Source organism: Anticarsia gemmatalis, chromosome 17 (assembly GCF_050436995.1).
Source record: "Anticarsia gemmatalis isolate Benzon Research Colony breed Stoneville strain chromosome 17, ilAntGemm2 primary, whole genome shotgun sequence".
Taxonomy (NCBI): Eukaryota; Metazoa; Arthropoda; class Insecta; order Lepidoptera; family Erebidae; genus Anticarsia; species Anticarsia gemmatalis.
This window is the reverse complement of record NC_134761.1, coordinates 3319207-3338274: the sequence shown is the minus strand read 5'-3', so window position 1 is coordinate 3338274 and position 19068 is coordinate 3319207. Positions and strand designations below refer to the sequence as shown.

Below are 19068 nucleotides of genomic sequence, written 5' to 3'. Positions count from 1 at the left end.
ACAATTTCATAAGATGTTTAAATAGAAAATAAATAAATCAATTTAATTTAACCCGTGAAATTATTTAGTTCATTATTTGCAGTTCAGTTTGTGTTATGAAGTAGTTACGTTAGTCTTAACAGTGATAAAATCTGGATACAGTTTGTCAGTTTGTGTTCCCTATCTGTTCAAAGCAGGTACTCCGTAGCTTGGCTAGTCTACAAGAATTTCATTCATAAGAGGCGACGCCGAAACAATCAGAACAGTGAAATGTGAATTACGTAATGGAGAAGCCCAAAAATAACTAACACAAAAGGTATTCGTTACAAAAAATGAAAAATAAAATTACCTCTAATATTCTGTAATTTGTATATTATTGGTCGTTAACAAAACTATTAGAAATAAAATATAGTACTTAAAAACATAATAAGACGTTCTATTCAAACAACTTTCACAAGTCGTAGTACAACAAAATCATTCTCTTTACCCGTAACCAATACAACACACAAAAATAAAATCATTTAGATTCGTCATCGGATGACTTGTGTCCGTTCGCAATGGAATAAAGCAAACGTGTGAGAGAGAGAGAGAGAGAAGGACCTAATGAGTCAACGAAACAGAACCTAAAAAGGTTCGAAAGCATTAAGTAGTTTTAGAAAGGTCGATAAGATTCTTCAATAATAATACTTCACTTCATGCGCAAGCAGAAATCCAACACGTTCACCGTGAGATCATGATTAGTCGATTATACGGAATCGACTAATTCACCAACAGAACAATGGGACTGATCCTCATAGCTTTGAACCGAATGTGCGTAACAATGTGAGTGAGTTAGGCGATTATCAAGAGGTAGTGTTTTGCGCGGTGTTGGTGGCTTCGTTCGCCTCTGCCTCGCCCTCGGCCGGTGTGGGCGCGGCGGCGATGGCGGCAGGCTTACGTTCAGGGCTCTCGTCGGCGCGGGAACACGCTTCGAGCACGAATTTGTTAAATTGTTCTGGCTTGTCTAGGTATACGTGATGGCCGGCACCGTTTATAACCTGAAAATATAACGCAAATTTTAGGTAAATTACATCATCAAAACTATTATTGTGATAAATAATTGCTAATCATTGTGACCAATGATTAGTTGGATGTTATGAAAAGTTGAATATATATTATTTGTGCTGGTTCTACAATCATGTTACATCACATAGTCGCGAAAAGACGAACAAAACAACAATTTAATTTGTCATCATTAGTCGACTCAGTTTAAATCTATGACAGACGAGTGTTACTCATCTCTCATAGTTTGTGCAATCAGCGTGAGTAGCTTAGTTTAAATGGTTATCAATCCATATGGGTGATCGTTTTTACTATTTGATGACCACGATAAGCATTACGAAAAATACGGTCCAGGTCGATTTTGGTAGTAATGTAATTCGAGGAAGAAATCATTTAATTAACCATTCTCATTAAGCATCTCATCTCAAGACCCATTAAGCAGTCATCTTAGAGCCGATTCTTATAAATGAACTAGCTGACCCGCGCAACTTCGCTTGCGTCACATAAGAGAATCATAATTTCCCCCGTTTTTGTAACATTTTTCACTGGTACTCTGCTCCTATTGGTCGTAGCGTGATGATATAATAATAGCCTATAGCCTTCCTCGATAAATGGGCTATCTAACACTGAAAGAATTTTTCAAATCGGACCAGTAGTTCCCGAGATTAGCGCGTTCAAACAAACAATCAATCAAACAAACTCTTTAGCTTTATAATATTAGTATAGATAACAATATTATTCTCAATCCATTTGCTAAAAGAAAAATTACAATATTATGCGGGTAGTGGCCATAAAGTAACAATCAACACTTATCTATACTAATATTATAGAGCTGAAGAGTTTGTTAGTTTGTTTGAACGCGCTAATCTCAGGAACTACTAGTCCGATTTAAAAAATTCTTTCAGGTAGATATCACATTTATCGAGGAAGGCTATAGGCTATATATCATCACGCTACGACTACGGGAAAATTTTGACCCATTCTATCTTATGCGACGCAAGCGAAGTTGCGCGGGTCAGTTAGTTGAAAACATTATGCATAAATGTTTTTACCTGTACAAAAGTGTTATTCGAAGCCCTATGTTCGGTGAGCACTTGTCCGGTGCTGTTGTCGACCCAGGACCGGGAGCCGTACAGCACGGTGATGGGCAGCGCCGGGTCCAGCTGGTCGATGCGCCGCACCATCGGGTTCTTCGCCCAACCGAAACCCGTCATCAGAGTGTGGAAGGCACTTTCGCCACTGTGAACAAGTAGAAATAAATATATTGAACTACTGTTAATCTGTTGAACATTAATGGTAAGTTTTACTATAACTTTAATAAAGTTTTTAAAAGTCACCTAATTACTAATATGAAAAGATAATTAACTGGCGACCAAAGTCTGTTTGGCCAAAACGTCGAGAAATAAAATGTTATTATGCATTTTTTTTTTACGTTCTCTGATCCATACGCATATGTGGTCATCCATAGTGACCCCGGCGTGATTTATAATAATAACATCATGCTGTTATATTGTGAGAATGTTACAATTGTTTAGTTTAGTTTCGATTCACTATTACACTTACGAGGTACCAAAAAGCCACGTCAAAGGCGTCAAAGGCGGCTTGAACAACTTTGACACTAGGTTGACCACTAACCATACGACAAGAAGAAGAAGAGGTACCAAAAAGCGTTAACTACTAAAGCAAATAATTATAATGTTACTAGCACTAAAACACGTGTTTTAGCTATTAGAGAAAGAAAGAAACAACCAATATTCTCTTCGAAATACAACTAATAATCCTCACCTAGGCGTCTGAGAGTTACACTGGTAGATATACTCCGGTATAACCTTCTCAGCATCAGGCACATAGTTCAAGTACTTCCTGGAGATATCGGGGCGGGTCTTGCTGACGAGCCACTTGCCGGCGGGTCCCGCGGCGCGGACGGCCCACAGCGGGTTGAGCGGCTGCACGGCGGTGGCCACGGCGCGGACCCACAGCGGCAGCTGGGCTTTCTCGTACGCGTTCGTTGGTCGCTCCGGGAAGCCCCAAGGATCTGCTAGGATTAGGTGACGGACTCTGAAAGAGAATGGTAAATTTAGAAGGTAGGCTTAGAATTGAATGCTTAGAATTTTGTTATGGAAAGTTGAATAAGGTAAGTCTTTGCAGTCAGGTTTGACTACGTTGCCTTATCTATACTTATATTATAAAGCTAAAGAGTTTGTTTGTTTGAACGCGCTAATCTCAGGAACTACTGGTCCGATTTGAAAAATTCTTTCAGTGTTAGGTAGCCCATTTATCGCGTCGACCAATAGGAGCAGAGTACCAGTAAAAATGTTCCAAAAACGGGGATAATTATGACCCATTCTCTCTTATGTGACGCAAGCGAAGATGCGCGGGTCAGCTAGTCTATACTAATATTATAAAGCTGAAGAGTTTGTTTGTTTGTTTATTTGAACGCGCTAATCTCAGGAACTACTGGTCCGATTTTAAAAAATCTTTCAGTGTTAGACAGCCCATTTATCGAGGAAGGCTATATATCATCACGCTACGACCAATAGGAGCAGAAAACAAGTGAAAAATGTTAGAAAAACGGGGAAAATTATGATTCTCTTATGTGACGCTAGCGAAGTTGCGCGGGTCAGCTAGTGAATCATGTACTTATACTAAAAGAAAATAAGAATATCGCAAAGTAAACCTAAAACAACTTTTTGGAATTCTGTTTTTTAATTAAGATCACAAAAGTTTACATTCAAAATTAAACAAAAGGCAAACAAAAAAATACGTTTAATAAATCGCACCTGTGCAAGACAAGCCTTCTCTCGGCAGTAGAGAGATCCGTTTTCAACCCAGTTATTAAATGATTCTTACCTATCAGGGTACTTGAGCGCGTACGCAGTGGCGATGTACCCGCCGAGACTGTGTCCGAGCAGTATGAACCGCGGCAGGTTCACCTCGCGCCGCCACTCCTCCACTGACTCCACCCATTGAGCCTCTGCCTTCGCCGCGTCTGTCGCGAACTTCGGGCGGGAACTACGCCCAAAACCTGGGTAATAGGTTACAAATGAATAACTTGTAAGACTTGAAATCAGAATATCCTATTAGGTTCCAGGGGCGAAAGGGGATCAAAATAGGTATTTAAAATTTACTATTTTTTGTCACAAATAGTCCGAAATCGGATAACATTTAGATATACTGTAATGATTTGCTATGCCGCATATTCTGCAATCGAAGATATGGATAGATGTTAATAAATCACGCTATAACGGGTGAACGGATTAGGAAAAATTTACACACAAATATTTTCGACTTCTACGCGGACGAAGTCGCGGGCAGAAGCTATTTTAGAACAAATAATACTACAGTCGTTATAATAGAAATTGCAAAGTTTGATGACATAGATCTATAAAAAATCAAAACCAGCAAAAAATACATATTTACAAGAAAGACTTTAGTTCAAAGAAAAGTAATCCAGCCCCAAAATATATTTCACTAAAAAGCACATGCAATATTCAATATCCATAAAACTTAAACTTTGTAGAACGGGGTTAAGTGCGAAATACGAAGTACGATAACATGTATAACGACTAAGGTCTGATAACGTGATGTAAGTAGGCTGTAGGCGCTAGGGGCTCGGTTGGCGCGCCTCCAACGACAGAGCCAGTCTAGCTCGTAGACTGTACGGCGACTACGTGCAAGCGTCACTGGACCACGCCCTCCAATACGGAAATGTTGTATATTGATTTAGTTGTAGATGCGGACAATGGTATGTTGTTTTAAGGTATTCAGATGAAATTGGGCAGTTGAAACTGATATCAAGACCGTTGAAAAAAGTTAAAAAATTTAGCTTTTTAATCATACATCGCGTAAAATAAACATTGCTTTCTTACAAAATGATCCATATTTCGCACATAAAAAATGTATAACGCAGCAGCTCAATAATTAAAACTAAGTGTTTGAGATTATTTTAGAGCAGTTAATTTCTAGTAATTACGTCTTGTTTTATTACCAAATAATTCCAATTAAAAGCCCTAGTCGTGACAAATTTAGCACTAAGATAATACAAGCTACAATCTCGTCGCTGATATCCTCTTTAAACAAATACTGATTAAATTTAACCCATTAACTGCTTGGTAAAGTCTCCTCCCGGAATGAGGGAGGGGTTAGGCCTCGAGTCCACCACACTGGCCAACTTTGCATACCTTCAAGAACGAACAGTTCTTGAAGGTATGCAAGGTAAAGAACTCTCAGGCATGCAAGGTTGCATCACGACGTTTTCATTGTTCATCATGATGGTCTTTAAAATAATAACAGAGAAACATATTTACCTAACAAATCAATGGCATAAACCGGCCTGGTGGCTGCAAAGGCGTCAAGGTTGGGGCACCACAGCGCGAGCCCTGCGCCCATTCCGTGCAGCAACACGAGCGGGGTCTTCTCCGACTCGTCGTTCAGCGACACCGTCCATATCTTGTCGCTTTGCCCCACCACGCTGCCGATGTCCACGTAGAAACGCTTGTACGCTGTTTTTAAACCTGAAGAAATAGATTTTGTTAGGTTTTGCCACTAGTTAGACCTCTGAGGCTAAGATAGAATTGGTTTCGAGACAGTTTTATGCATGTTAGGTGCAGTCACCAATGGAAGTAAAGGATTTTTTTTTAAACTGCAATCGTAGCTAAGTGGTTCAACAAAAATAAAAATAGCTGATAGCTAGCTAGATTATTAGAGAAGTATATACATAGGTCGTAATATTTTTATTACACTTAATTTGGAATCAGCTAAGTTTTTCTTTGTGTCGTCACTCGTCATCGCTACTGTGTTGGCCCCAGCTATTGTATGCTGATGAATTTAGCGCATACAACATTAACATACCTAGGTTCTAGCATTTATCAAATAATGTGTATTGTATTCATATTATTATTGTCTCAAAACATTTGAACTAGATTTTTTATTCTGCTATTTTTAAGCAAAAAAATATTGGCAGTTTGAAAATACGAATATTTTACAATACCATTGAAACATTTTGCACCACGTGTATAAAATTATTTTTGTACATAATTAAAGCTTTTTGTCTACAATTTCAGCTTAAAACTCGCCTGTATTAGACTTATCATTAAAATTCCTATCCTTTTACGCATATTTAGCGCAGTTGAACGAGTCCCGCAGTCACTATCTGCAGACACGTAACGGAATCCTTAATAGATAGCGAGCCGCCGTTGAATCGATATCGTTCACTAAAAACCTTCCTGTTTTAATGTAAAACGAAGCATGTGGAAGTCCTTTTACTTACTTATTTTAATGTAATTACAGCAAAATATCGTAAAAATTGATACGAAAGGAAAAGCAAAAAATTAATCATGTTATAATTAATTTAGCTCGTCCCGATTTCTTCAAATGTATGCAATTTGGCGCGCTTTTATTCGCGGGTTAAATCTCAGAGGTCAAGGACCTTTTGAGTAAGAACTGTGGTACCTATCATTACTTTAGAGTTCGAATTTTAAATTATCAGATTATAGACTGCCATTCATTTTTTCGTTCAAAAATCAATTATATTGATTGATTCTATAACAAAGTGACAGAAAACTAACGATGCACTAAAAAGGCGCCTTAGATATAAAAGTTAAGTATCTAGCCTACTCCCAATAAAAGGGAGAAACGCGTCCGCCTCTACAAGAATGTAGGTCGGAATCTTTTTCCTTACCCGGACATCATAGCGGGTCACTGGTTCATCAAACTCCAAGGCAATGTGGTATTATAATCTTAGCGATAACAAAATCGGCAAAAGTAGGAAGGTCACAGCTGGTTAAGCAGATAATACGAATCTTATCATTTGCATTAACAAATTATAAGGAACTTGATACATAATTCCTAGATACTTACGAAGATTAAGGAGACTCAATGAGTGGAATTGCAAAATGACCAAGAGTATAGACAACGAAAATATATCTACAGGGTGCGAATGCAGGTTTTGCTTTTCATTTGCATGGAATACGAAATTATAGGCTCATTAATATTTATTTTTATATCTACGATAAAGGCTTTATCTATCTATAAGTAGTTTACGATCGTGGATATAAATTGTAATTATTTCTAAATGAGTTCCGCATGACAACCAAATTCCCGTCAGAATAAGTTTTTGAAATAAGTTCTTATCTAATCCATACTTTTTAGATCTACTCAAATAAAAACTGCTAAGAACCTACTGGTTGATTTTGCTCAAAAAATTGGTCCAGATGCCATTAAATATTCTTTTTTTTTTATTTTCCTCTTATTAAATGGATCTAATGCTGAATTACATGTCAGCCAGCAAACTCATAGTTATGAGTGCAAACTTTTTAGTAGGCAATTTAAATCGCACGTACCTATTACAATTATTATTATTTACTATTGTGATAATGTAGATTTCTAAGATACAATATAAAAGTTTGATGTTGTGATGATTATGTGATAGCACATCGGGTCAAAGGTTTTTTTAACTAGTTACTAGCACACAAAAATCATCGTCTAACAAATTACATTTATAAGTAGTTTCTACAAAACCAAATTTCAAAAAGACAATGACTAACCAAAAAGGTTATCTTGCAGACCATTTTCGTAACTTCTAGAAAAGAAAAACAAAATTGCGTCGCGAAAGTGGGGGAAAGGTCATTAGACTCGCCGCACCGTACTCCGTACTACGCTTTATCGGTGCAGATAACGAGAATGCCGTACTCTTGAAACTTTATCAAAGGACTAGTGCATTGTTATTATCACGTTACATCCCGGAAAATAATTATATTGATAAGTGTTTGGACTGTGCACTTGGGTTTTATTTGCTAATTTTCACAGGCTTTGTGATAAAAACCAGCTGTCCATTTTCTTTTATTGGTTAGTTAGCATATTAATATGTACCTATTCTTATAGTGCTAGAGGTACAGTCGGAGAGAATCGATCCATATAAATGAGCCTAACAAAAAAAATTAAATATCCGTTTTTTTTCATATATTACAATGGTATCTACCGCTTTTCAAAACATGCATCCTACGCCTTTGTTACACTGTTTTACTACAACTACAATCACGATATTTTAGCGTTTAAAATCGTAGAGTTTTATACCTAGCATTATGTAGGTATATTTTCCTTTTTATAGGCATACAATACATCCACACGAAGCAAAGCGTAAAATAAAAGTACAAACATATGCTAATAAATAAATCTTACAGCTGCTCATATAACGTCTACTAAACTCTTTTACTGCTGTACTAAAATTATTTCAACTTCATAATGACGTAACTAAACTGTAAATTCAAGGGTTGCGTGTCATTGCGTAATGTGTACTGTAATAACGCCAAGTTCACGGTGAACAAGCGGCAATGGAGCAGGATCTGTGCAATTATCTTTAATTGAGATACCCCTCATAGACCTCTCACTATCAACTACTAGACGGGTTAGTCATATGTCTCAGTAGGGCTGGGACCTGACTTTCAGGTCAAAGGAATGAAAATTAAATCGTAAGAAAAAGTGCTGTCCATTTCATACGATTTACTAGCATATGTACTTATTTTCTTTTCTGTGCTATCTCTTTCTGACGACGAACATGATCCTTAGTCTGAGGCCCGACGTTCCATAGTTGGATTACTTCTTTGACGGCCAATTGAATTTTTTAGCCCAACCTTGACACCATATTTGTCATGAGTGAAGAAAGGACCTCGTGGCTAGGGTTTGGAAAGTAAACAGTAGTATTTTGACTCCAGAAATGTTAAAAGATCAAAACCTTCAAATCAAAGCAGCGAAACGTCAAGCTATTACAAATGCAGGAGTGGTTTGTCTAAAACTTGTACTGTAAAGTTTGGCTTTATAAGTATGCCTGGCAGACGTGGTAGCCCTACATTTAAGCAATGAACGAGCACACGCTATTGACGCTATAAAGGATAGGGTAATCACTGCTTGATGTACATGATAATAGTAACTGCTATAGAGTTCAGACGGTACCTAATCGCACGAAGCTAATATTACATGAGAATTAACGCGATCATTCATACATTTAAATTATTACTTTGGTTTGCTTGCCGATTCGGCCATGGACCAGGGTTTTAATTCCCGTGTATTAAAATACACCCGAACTACTAAAACAACGCAAAAGATTACAAAAAGTTACAACGCTTGGCAGGAAATCTTTGTTAGTCGGAAGAAATCGATCCAGTATTTTATTTAGGCTGAAGAAACGGATTATTGTGATCGCACCGACAATCATGTTAAGGCTTTTTTGCAGAAACAATCAGTGTGTTTATTATATTTTTAACTATACTTGCAGCCAATCGTTCAACAAATTTTAACACTGTTTTATCAGGTAGCTACTAATCAAGGCCTGTTTTCAGTGCTTAAACAAAATAAAAATGCGCGCCGGCAGTACAAGGTAATACACTTTATTTATGTTCCACGGCAATGCAGGTATTCAGGCGAGAGGCTAACTTATTGTATCCGTTGTATAATATAGGCGCCTCCTACAATTTTTCAGTGAAACAAGTTTGGAAATTAAACTTTATGTTCTTGAAAGTGTGCTTATAAATACGGGCGATAGTTAATGTATGATACAGCTGATTACATAGTTCTGAAGTCTTATTCCCGCGTCGGATAGTTTCGTCTGCTTTTTTTTAAATTGAAAAGTTGCGTGTTGACAGTAATAATAATTGCTAGAGGCTCATGCATGGAAGAAATAGCTATACTTGGTAGCACGTGAACCGATCTCATACACGTAAGAAGTCAGGTCATCTATCTTAAAAAATAACATAAAGAAATAATGAAACCTCCTTACATGATAATATGGTCTTCTCAACATTACGTAGCATCACATCTGACTGGCGTGTCCAGCTGAACCAACCACCGGTCCAACTAGAAAAAAAAAACATAAAATAAAGTTACACACACGAACATTTTAAAGAAATATACACAATATTATGAACTGAGTCACCGATGTACTTTGATAACGAATGCATGAATTACAATACATTTTCATAATAAAGAACATTATTATATCAGATATTACGAAAAGATACGTACGTGAGGAGGAATTTGTCAATCTAGAAATATCTATTGACACGACAGTGGAAGTATTATTTATTTTGATAGAGGTGACGGGAAATTTAGCTTTTGGATGGTTTGTTGTTTTGAATAATGATGAAACGTAAGGATTTAACCTATTAGTGATATTTAGGTGATAAAGCAGTCTCTGTTCTGCTTGAATTTACTTAGTGTTAAGGCGATTTAATTGGTTGGCACGGGGACTCCTAAAAGCTATAGTAGTATATCCTTACACATCAAAGGAGATAGACTGACCTTCTTATGGTCTTCAGATAGGCAAGCTCAACATATTTACGTAAACGAATAAATAAAATGTTAGGACCTTTGCAGTTCTCTTAGATCAGGATCTGCTTTTAAACGGGGTCACACTTTTTGGTATCTTGCAGCTGTTTTACTGGTCAATGACTATCAAGTTAAAAAGTCTTACGTATCTTCTATTTACTTGAACAATATTTACAAATAAATACTTAAATAAATAATGTATTATGTTAACGAGTACATCGATGGCTCAGTAAACAGTTATACAACAAACGTTCACACTTCAAACATAAAGACAAGAATAAAATTAATCTAATGCAAATAAAAACAATGTTAATTTGTTAGTATAATCTATTTAGTTAGGTTGTAGACAAGGCATTGCATTAGTTACGGAGGTAATTTTAGAATTAGGCAAAACAATTGTTTTTACGTAGACTTAATGTTCTTCTTCTGCGTATTTATAAATAAACGACTTTTTTGGTGACCAGCTTCCGGTCCCTGCGGCTCTCTTTAAGGTAAAGAAATATGCCTAAAGCGTAGAATTAGTACATTCACATACTTAGTATTGGGTAAAAAAAAATAGTAGAGATGGAATAAATAGGTTTATATCAGGTGTATATTATTGTATTGGGTAAAAATTTTATAAATTATTTGATTTGAAAAACATTTTGATGATTTTGGATGTCAAGATAAACTCAGATTTTGGGTAAAATGACTCTTTTTTCAGTAAATATTTTGAATAGGTATTAATTTTCAAATCTATACAAGTAATGTTACGATTAGTCAGTGCGCCATCTTCGATAAATATAACGTCCTACATGAACTAGCGTAATTACAATATAATGAATCAAAAATTCGTCATTATTGTTACAATTGCCTTTGTTGGTCGATCGTCCGGAAGGTCAGAGTGGTAGAGTCCAAGGCCACGTCTTGAAAATAGTGGAAGTGTGACTATGAATCATGTTAGGTACTAAGTTTGAAAACGCTATGTAATAGAGCTGATTACTTTTTTGTTATTAAAACCTGTTTTCGGGGCAATTTGATCGTAGACAGTCTGTGGGTGAAGAGGCAATTTGCATTTTATTATTATGTTTAGCGTTTTTATTGTATATCGCGTTTGTCATGACGTGTGTAAAATATATTCTAAGGCAAAATATTTCCGTTTTTTTTTGGCACAATTTTGGCGTAAAACGTACTGTGTCGCGTCCTGATACAATTCGTCTCTTCTCATAAATTACTGAAATCTTGTTCCTAAGTTATACCTGTATAAAACCAGGTTCCTACCAGTTTAAGGAATAGACTTTTTTCTTTCAGTTCTCATTTGTTATATTCAAGAGAATAAATTAATGTTAAAAAAAGCTTGTAATAAACAAGAAAAAATAAGCTTTTAAATTAAAATGTTGACATCAACTGGAATGATATCTTACTTCCATATTATTGATATTACAGTTCCAATCCATGTCCTGCTAACTGTACTGAAATTTAAAAAGAAAAAACCATAGACTTTTTAATTTAAATCATACACAATTAAGTGACACACAAAAATGTTAAAAAAACACATGCTTTGTCATCATTGCAGAGACATTTTACAATCTAATATAATATACACAACACTGTAGTTTTTCTAAGAAAACCTTTTATTCTAGTTTCTTCTATAGAAACTCAGTTGTCAATTTTCTTAAGCGATTCTGCTAAGAAATTCTCTAACTTGTAACATTGACTACTTGGAGGGGTAATAACTACAGGATTCTAATTTAAACAGGGTAATGGAGTACATCAATATTTCAACAACAGATGCACACATCTAACACAAATAACAAACAAGTCTCTTTGTATCATCAATAAAGAGCATATTGTTGTATCAAAGATAACAGACTATTTAAGTATTTCTCTAGTATCATAGAGTATTGCCTATTAACAACTGGCTGAAAACATGCAGTTCAAACAAAGAACACAAGCACCACAGATAAAACACAGAAAATGACACAAATTAAAAAGCTAGTGTAACTTGCTTGTCGAACACCATTGAGGTTGTAGTGATAACTATTTATCTGAAAAAATATCAATCATGTATTGATATTTACTAACACACAATAAAAAAACAATTGATATATCAAAATTCAAGATTGTAATATAAATAATCTATTTTATGACCTAATGATCTCATTACCCATTTTTTGTACATCATATTATTCATACTTAAAATACAAAGTCATGCTTACTCTTTAAGTAATTAGATAATAAGATGTTTTCAAACATTTCAATTAACAAAAATAAGACATGCCTTTGTAAAAATATATTCTAGAAAGATTTAGATAAGATGTTAATAAACTGATATTACCAGTAATAGTTATAAAATTGTTGTAGTATTATTAAAGAAGTAAAGCTATTGATTTACATGCAAATATGAATGATTAAGGCTTCAATCTCATAGGTAGTTGATTAGATTCCACCTAATATTAAAAAAACAGCTCATTTAAGTATTAATGAGTGTTTTAATAAAAATATCAAGAAGTAAAATTATCAACAAATAGATTTTCAATTGAAACCATCACCACCACTACACACATCAGCACCACTACAAAATGAATTACGAAATAAAATGTAATATGAAGAATAAAATAAATAAATATATTAAAATATGGTGCTACTAAGTATGTTAAAGCAATGAAAATGTGCAGGTAGTGAATGATAAAATAAAATGTTACGAAAATTACCTCAAGAAGCCAATAATGACATGATAAATTAGCGGCATAAGATACTGAGTCCAAATATAACAACACGGAATGTGAAATCTTGGCATAACAGTGAGACATCAAGTGTAGACAGATGAAAACCTAAAATGATTAGTAACTAAATAATAACATCAAATAAAATTAAACTAACTTCATACTGAATGATAATAATTATGGAACAATTGCGCAATAATGATACACATTTTTCAAAAGGTAGTAACAAAAATATTTTTTCTAAATACCTGGATTCAGTTGTCTCAAGATTTAATTCACTACCCATTTGGTCACTGATGCTAATCCAATTAACACATATCACGTCCGCGTTTAAATAATTTTAAACTGTTATCAGTTCACACAATAAACGTAATAACCATGTTATTCTTCAAAATGCGTAAAACAAAATGCCAAAAATTAATTGACTGGCGCATGAATTTGACAGTCACTGGTTGTCACAATGACATTTGTTAGCGACGTTCAGAACCTTTCTTTAAACAAAACTTGGAACGTTATCAATAATTTATTTTATGAAATCAGTCCGTATGAAACTATACTTGATTTATAATCTAATAAGAAAATAATGTCTTGAAAAAACTAATTCGTAGTATTTAACATTAAAACCACCCGTTGATGTTATCAACAAAAGGTTTCGGAACGCAGCTCCTATCTTATTACGCATTTTCGTGCAAAATTCAAAATAAATGTGTTTTGTCTTTACTAATATGTATATCGATTTTAATTAAGTTTGAATAGGCTGGCACGTAACAGCATACAAACAGTAATATTAAAATATTTCGTAAATCTCCTGTTGCAATTAATTATTAAAAATAAACTATGTTACTATGACAACTGTTAAGAAAACAACCAGCAGATAAACATTGTTAACCAAAACAAAACACATTCGTGCCGATAAAATGCAGTTGTCTACAGTCCAGCCAGTTTTTAAATTGGAATTAAATCATAAAGTTACCCCTGGTGTGGTGACTATTGCAAAATATGATGGGACTCATCCTTGTCTTACTGCTTCAGCTGGATACGACAAAGTACATACAAAGACTTAAATTTGTACATAATGTCTTATTTCACATTCCCTTTTAAAACCGTACGAAATCGCGGAAGTCTGCAGACACAGACCATTTTTTTTGGAAAAGAAGAGACAGAGTTTTCATAGATCACAGGACATGGCCTCAAAACTAATATTAATATTTCTCGTCTCTTCAGATAATAATTCACCATCCTCATGGCGGTATTGTCAGCGGTCGAGCTCAGCAGTCGCAAGCACACGGAGAAGTATCGGAAATGAATCTCAGCCAGGCTGTTATAGCACTTGCAGCTGGCCCCCTCAAGCCTGACACTAGTCGGGATATGCTACTCATTGGATCTCCTACTCAGATATTAGGTAGCGTCATAAACATATTTTTAAGAATTCTTACCCAAACCAATAATATGAATCCTTAGGAAAGTATGGAGGATACCACAAACCCTAATAATACCTAGGTACCGTAGGAATTTACCGCCAGTTCGGAAGGTAGGGCCAATGAGAAGAACTGGCAAGAAACTCCAGGCTCCTCCTTTTTAGTAAATGTGCAAGTATGTAACTCTACTGGGGGTTTTTCAGCATACGACGTGCACGACAACACGGACTTGTTCTTCAAAGAAGCACCTGACGGAGTGAATGTTATTATTGCTGGCAGCTTCGGCAAATATACCGAATTGTTGGCCATTGTTGGTGGCAATAGTTCTGTGCAAGCCATCGACTGGGAAGGGAATGAGGTATTCTGGAATGTCGTCAGCGGAAAAGTCTGTGCTATGATCACTTTTGATTTCGATAAGGACGGAGAAAATGAGGTAAGATGCACTGACGAATTTTCTACATTATTTGGAAGTGAAAAAGTGAACTCTATCATAGAATGACATGACCGACCATATTTCTCATTTTAGTCGTTACTTCGTATTGATTTATCTTCTCCTCTCACCAGCTCCTCATTGGCTGTGATGATTCATTCATAAGAGTGCTAAAGAACAACCAGTTCATAGCAGAAATATCTGAGACTGGACCAATACTATGCCTGTCTCCCATCACCGAAGTGAGGTTCGCGTATGGTTTGGCCAACGGCACTATTGGGATCTATGAAGAAGGGATTCGTTTGTGGCGAGTTAAGGTAACAAGTTCTTGATATGTCAAAATTAATATGAAGGATTGCTCTTTCGGTATTGCTGATCCCTTTTATGAACAAGGTCTCCATTTTTCGTAGTCAAAACAAAACGCTCTAGCTCTTCAATGGTCTGGCGAGACCTTAGCATGCTGCTGGTCAAACGGCCGCGTGGACTGGCGGGAAGGAACCACCGGACGGGTGCTGAGGCGTGTTCAAATGCGAGCCAATGCTGCCGCAATGTTACTAGCTGACTATCGGTCTGTCGGTGCTCCAGACTTAGTTTGTGTGTCTGACCGAGGGGAAGGTAAGTGCTTAACTTTAGCTTATTGTTATACCTACCAAAGCAAAAAATGGCGTAAAACATTAAAGAAAAGGAATGGAAGAAAAAAGAACTAAATTAAACGACGTGGTTGGAAACACGACCAATTTGGTAACGAATTAGCAAAAGTGCACAAATTTATCTTTGAAATTACAGTTTTAGGCTACCCGCCTTACCAAGAAGCCACAGGTTTCAACGCTGCATCGAAGAATGTGCCGTCCGAAGAAGACCGCATAGCCATCACTGAGTTGTTCAATAAGAAGCAAGCTCTGATGGTGGAACTTCAGCATTACGAAGCGAACGCAGCCAGTGGAAGTGCTAGCTTAGAGAGTTTGGAAAGACCGGCTACTGCAATGCCGACGAATACTCGTTTACAGGTCGCTGTTATGCATGCTCCTGATGAGGTACGACCTTCTTTATTGAAATTGGTAGGAACAGTAAATGTGGTTTTATATACTTCCTATTTGATGTCCGTATGGCTGTTTTAATAGAGATACGAGCGTAATAGAATTTTACTTTCTCTGAAGTTATCGAATTTTTAGGGTTGTATACAGCTAGCGATATCAACAAACAACGAGACAATAGTGCGAGCGGCTCTCGTTTTAGCTGAGGGAATATTCGAGAGCGGTGAGACCTTTGCCCGCCACCCACCGCCGTCACAACTCCGGTCGCTATTGCACGTGCCACTCAAACCACCGAGAGATGTGCCTGTAGATGTTCACATAAAGGTAATAACTATTTACTGTATTCATGATAAGTCTTTCCTCAAGTAATCAATTGAAGTCTCCTGAAGACAAATAAAATAAGGAAAATAAATTCGGAACCTGAATGCAATTAACAACTTGCCAAACCTATAAAGGCTTATTTACTTCAGAATCAAAAGAGGTAATAAAGAAAGATTTGTTCCAGGCTCTCATAGGATACCCAGACAGTGAGCAGTTCCATATTTTCGAGCTGACGAAGCAGCTGCCACGATTCTCCATGTACCTGCTTGTGCCCAACAATTTAGCCAGCAAGGGGAACAACTACGTCACTTTTCGCATCACAGAAAGAGTACAAAGAATCTGTATTTGGGTGAATCAAAACTTTCTATTAGATGAAGAGTTGGAGCTTGAGAATGAGGAAACCAAGGAGCTGCATATCCACCTCATCTGTCTAAGAGATCAGTCTCATTTGCATCTTGATTTTGGGGCTGATGGTCAAGTGAAGTTCAGCACTCATGATATCAGGCTGGCTGGAGACCTGATACAAAGTCTGGGTGTTTATTTGAACTTGAGTGATTTGCAGGTAAGTTGATGACAAATTGGTAAGACAATAAAGGTGGTGAATTGTCTAAATATGGAGGACATGCGAATACACTCACTTAGACAAATAAAAATCGAATATGGTCCTATTTTGACTGCCTCCGTGACGCAGTGGTTTAGGTCGCCACGCCGATACCACTGCAACGGGAGGTCGTGGGTTCGATTCCCACACGGGACAATTATTTGTGTGATCCACAAATAATTGTTTCGGGTCTGGTTGTCCTTTGTGTCCGTTGTTATAAAATAATTTAAGTAGGGCTAAGTAAACCACAGGTGTGTACTTAAATATTATATTATTGAACTTATAGGGATACATCTTACATACTACACAGACACTTTGAATCTCACTGGCCATACAGTTCAACGAACCCAACACACTTCACAGGATTGAAGAAGAACATGTTGTTATGTGGAGGCTCTCTCTGGCTCACAGCTTTTACTACTTCTTGACCGATCACTCCTCCGATAACAGCAGCCGCACCGGACACTGTACCAAAGACATCTACAAATAAGGCATCAACAACAAAGTTATCCACTAGCTCGTTCAACTCCTTCACTAGCTCGTTCCTCATGCGTAATAGAATAGCAGTGTCATCTTTCCTCTTAGCTGGGTCAGGATTTCTGTTGTACTCGTCTTTGAACCTCAGCAGAATCTTCATCACAAAGTATGACGGGTCGCCGCGACGTAGCCTCGAACGCATTTCCGGGTTCATCCAATCCACCGATAGAGCATTCTGCAGCGGAACGTAAATAGCTCTGCGCTTCACAGTGATACTGACTGTCTCACGGGCATTTTTCTCTGAGTCGTCGGGTCCGCGTTTCACAGCTTTGTGTTGCACTATCTCCTCAGAGTATTCATGATCGACGAGGTCCGCGAACATGTAACCGAACGCACCCCACACATCACCACACAGGAACTTCTTGTTACTGTCACGACAGGCGTTGTTGATGCGCTCAAGTTGCTCTTGTTTTAGCCCCGTGGCACACACAATGTCGAACTCTGTGAAGAAACTGTCAGGCAAGTTGTCGACTGACTTAGTTTCCGTTGTTATTTCTACCATAGGGTTCAAAGCCTTCGCCCTCTGCACTGAAGCCTCGGCTCTGTTCTCGCCGATCTTGTCAGGTGGGGCCAAAAACTGAGAGTACAGATCAATTTCCTTTAGTTTCTCATTATCCAACAAACAGACACTTTTTACACCGGATAAAATAATATTCTTTGCTATCTCAGCACCAAGACCCGCTATTCCGATGATTAACACTTTTGATGCACGTAACCTTTTCTGAGATTCCAAGCCCCACAGACGAATTTGGCGATCGTACTGTTCTGCTTCGGCCTCAGACAACTCAATATCGTTGTTTTCAACCATTTTTAGTTAGTATTTTGTATGGAAAATCTCCGAAGTTGGGCTCTAACGAATAGCAATTTATGACAGTTCCCCACGCCGGCAAATGACGCGGCGCCATGTTTTTTTAGAGATGCGCGTCTTGTGTACTAAAGTCGACTAAAAGTTTTTATCATAAGCATAAAATTCAAAATTGTATTGGTCAGAATTTATGAATAAATCATTTTTATTACATTTTAGTCAGTAGCACAGTTTCCTGAGGCAGAGAAGAAACTTCGTGAAGAAATGGAACATGTTTCACAAGTTGGAGAAATGCGATCTCGTTTGGCAGCCGAAACTGCTGAGCGAGCTCAATTAATTACTGCTCTTTTGCCTGCAGCTCAAGATGCTGCTTCGTATGATTTGTATGTATTAGCAATAATAGCTGTGCATTAATAGCATTATAAAAATATATTTCTCATCCTTAAAATTCATTATCTCGTAGGAAAGAAATGTTGAATCGTTACAAAGAGGTGGTTATGTTGAATGAAGAACTTCTCACAGGATGTTATATAAGACGCGCTACACAAGAGCAGGCAGTCACTTCTTTGAAGAGTTTACATACTATTTTACAACAAGCTGCTAGACTAAGAGGTGAGCCCTTAATACTTGTGACGGTCAAGCGTGAATTGTAGCTGATCCTAATTCTTTATTTCAGTGGGAAAATACAGCAAAGCAGTGGTAGCAGCGAGCAGGAAAGCAGTTCAAGACAACAATATCGAAGCACTTATCAAGATCATTCAAGTGGGAGATTCATAATTAAAATAAGAGTGATCAAAAATAAATTATATTATTTATTAATACTTAAAGCTGATCAGTCATTCAACATTTTTCAATTCCAACAGTTCATAATACTTA

The 19068-nt window shown here is 36.9% G+C and overlaps 3 protein-coding genes across 8 annotated transcripts; 1 reads left to right on the top strand and 2 right to left on the bottom strand.

The window, feature by feature from the left end:
* Window positions 1-334: 334 nt before the first annotated feature.
* Window positions 335-13492, bottom strand: puml (pummelig). Of its 6 annotated transcripts, none has more exons than XM_076124948.1 (9): window positions 13295-13473; window positions 13035-13154; window positions 11745-11792; window positions 9794-9870; window positions 5328-5534; window positions 3871-4045; window positions 2806-3078; window positions 2073-2259; window positions 335-1016 (listed from the first exon to the last, which is right to left on the bottom strand). In XM_076124948.1, exons 2-9 carry the CDS (start codon window positions 13118-13120, stop codon window positions 822-824), a joined length of 1248 nt encoding a protein of 415 aa, XP_075981063.1. In that variant the 5' UTR covers window positions 13121-13154; window positions 13295-13473; the 3' UTR covers window positions 335-821. The 6 variants fall into 6 exon arrangements, with proteins under 6 accessions (XP_075981063.1, XP_075981067.1, XP_075981066.1 ...); XM_076124952.1 differs by lacking the exon at window positions 13035-13154 and adding an exon at window positions 12330-12368; XM_076124951.1 differs by lacking the exon at window positions 13035-13154 and having other exon boundaries at window positions 13295-13492.
* Window positions 13493-13922: 430 nt separating this feature from the next.
* Window positions 13923-19006, top strand: LOC142979822 (BBSome complex member BBS2-like). The gene is made up of 11 exons (XM_076125011.1): window positions 13923-14092; window positions 14271-14448; window positions 14668-14897; window positions 15029-15211; window positions 15305-15509; window positions 15681-15928; window positions 16067-16252; window positions 16434-16811; window positions 18412-18575; window positions 18656-18804; window positions 18869-19006. Exons 1-11 carry the CDS (start codon window positions 13964-13966, stop codon window positions 18967-18969), a joined length of 2151 nt encoding a protein of 716 aa, XP_075981126.1. The 5' UTR covers window positions 13923-13963; the 3' UTR covers window positions 18970-19006.
* Window positions 17105-18278, bottom strand: Aos1 (SUMO1 activating enzyme subunit 1). The gene has a single exon (XM_076125012.1). It carries the CDS (start codon window positions 18193-18195, stop codon window positions 17173-17175), a length of 1023 nt encoding a protein of 340 aa, XP_075981127.1. The 5' UTR covers window positions 18196-18278; the 3' UTR covers window positions 17105-17172.
* Window positions 19007-19068: the final 62 nt, after the last annotated feature.

What these genes read in the sequence shown, in the direction of transcription:
- puml (XM_076124948.1), bottom strand. Translation starts at nt 13,120, where the DNA reads ATGCCAAGATTTCACATTCCGTGTTGTTATATTTGGACTCAGTATCTT. An exon ending in TGTAACTCTCAGACGCCTAG is followed by an intron (nt 2,260 to 2,805) that starts GTGAGGATTATT and finishes ACTTGTTCACAG; the next exon opens with TGGCGAAAGTGCCTTCCACA. An exon ending in CGAATAACACTTTTGTACAG is followed by an intron (nt 1,017 to 2,072) that starts GTAAAAACATTT and finishes TTATATTTTCAG; the next exon opens with GTTATAAACGGTGCCGGCCA.
- LOC142979822 (XM_076125011.1), top strand. Translation starts at nt 13,964, where the DNA reads ATGCAGTTGTCTACAGTCCAGCCAGTTTTTAAATTGGAATTAAATCAT. An exon ending in TTCGTTTGTGGCGAGTTAAG is followed by an intron (nt 15,212 to 15,304) that starts GTAACAAGTTCT and finishes CATTTTTCGTAG; the next exon opens with TCAAAACAAAACGCTCTAGC. An exon ending in TGTGTCTGACCGAGGGGAAG is followed by an intron (nt 15,510 to 15,680) that starts GTAAGTGCTTAA and finishes TTGAAATTACAG; the next exon opens with TTTTAGGCTACCCGCCTTAC.
- Aos1 (XM_076125012.1), bottom strand. Translation starts at nt 18,195, where the DNA reads ATGGTTGAAAACAACGATATTGAGTTGTCTGAGGCCGAAGCAGAACAG.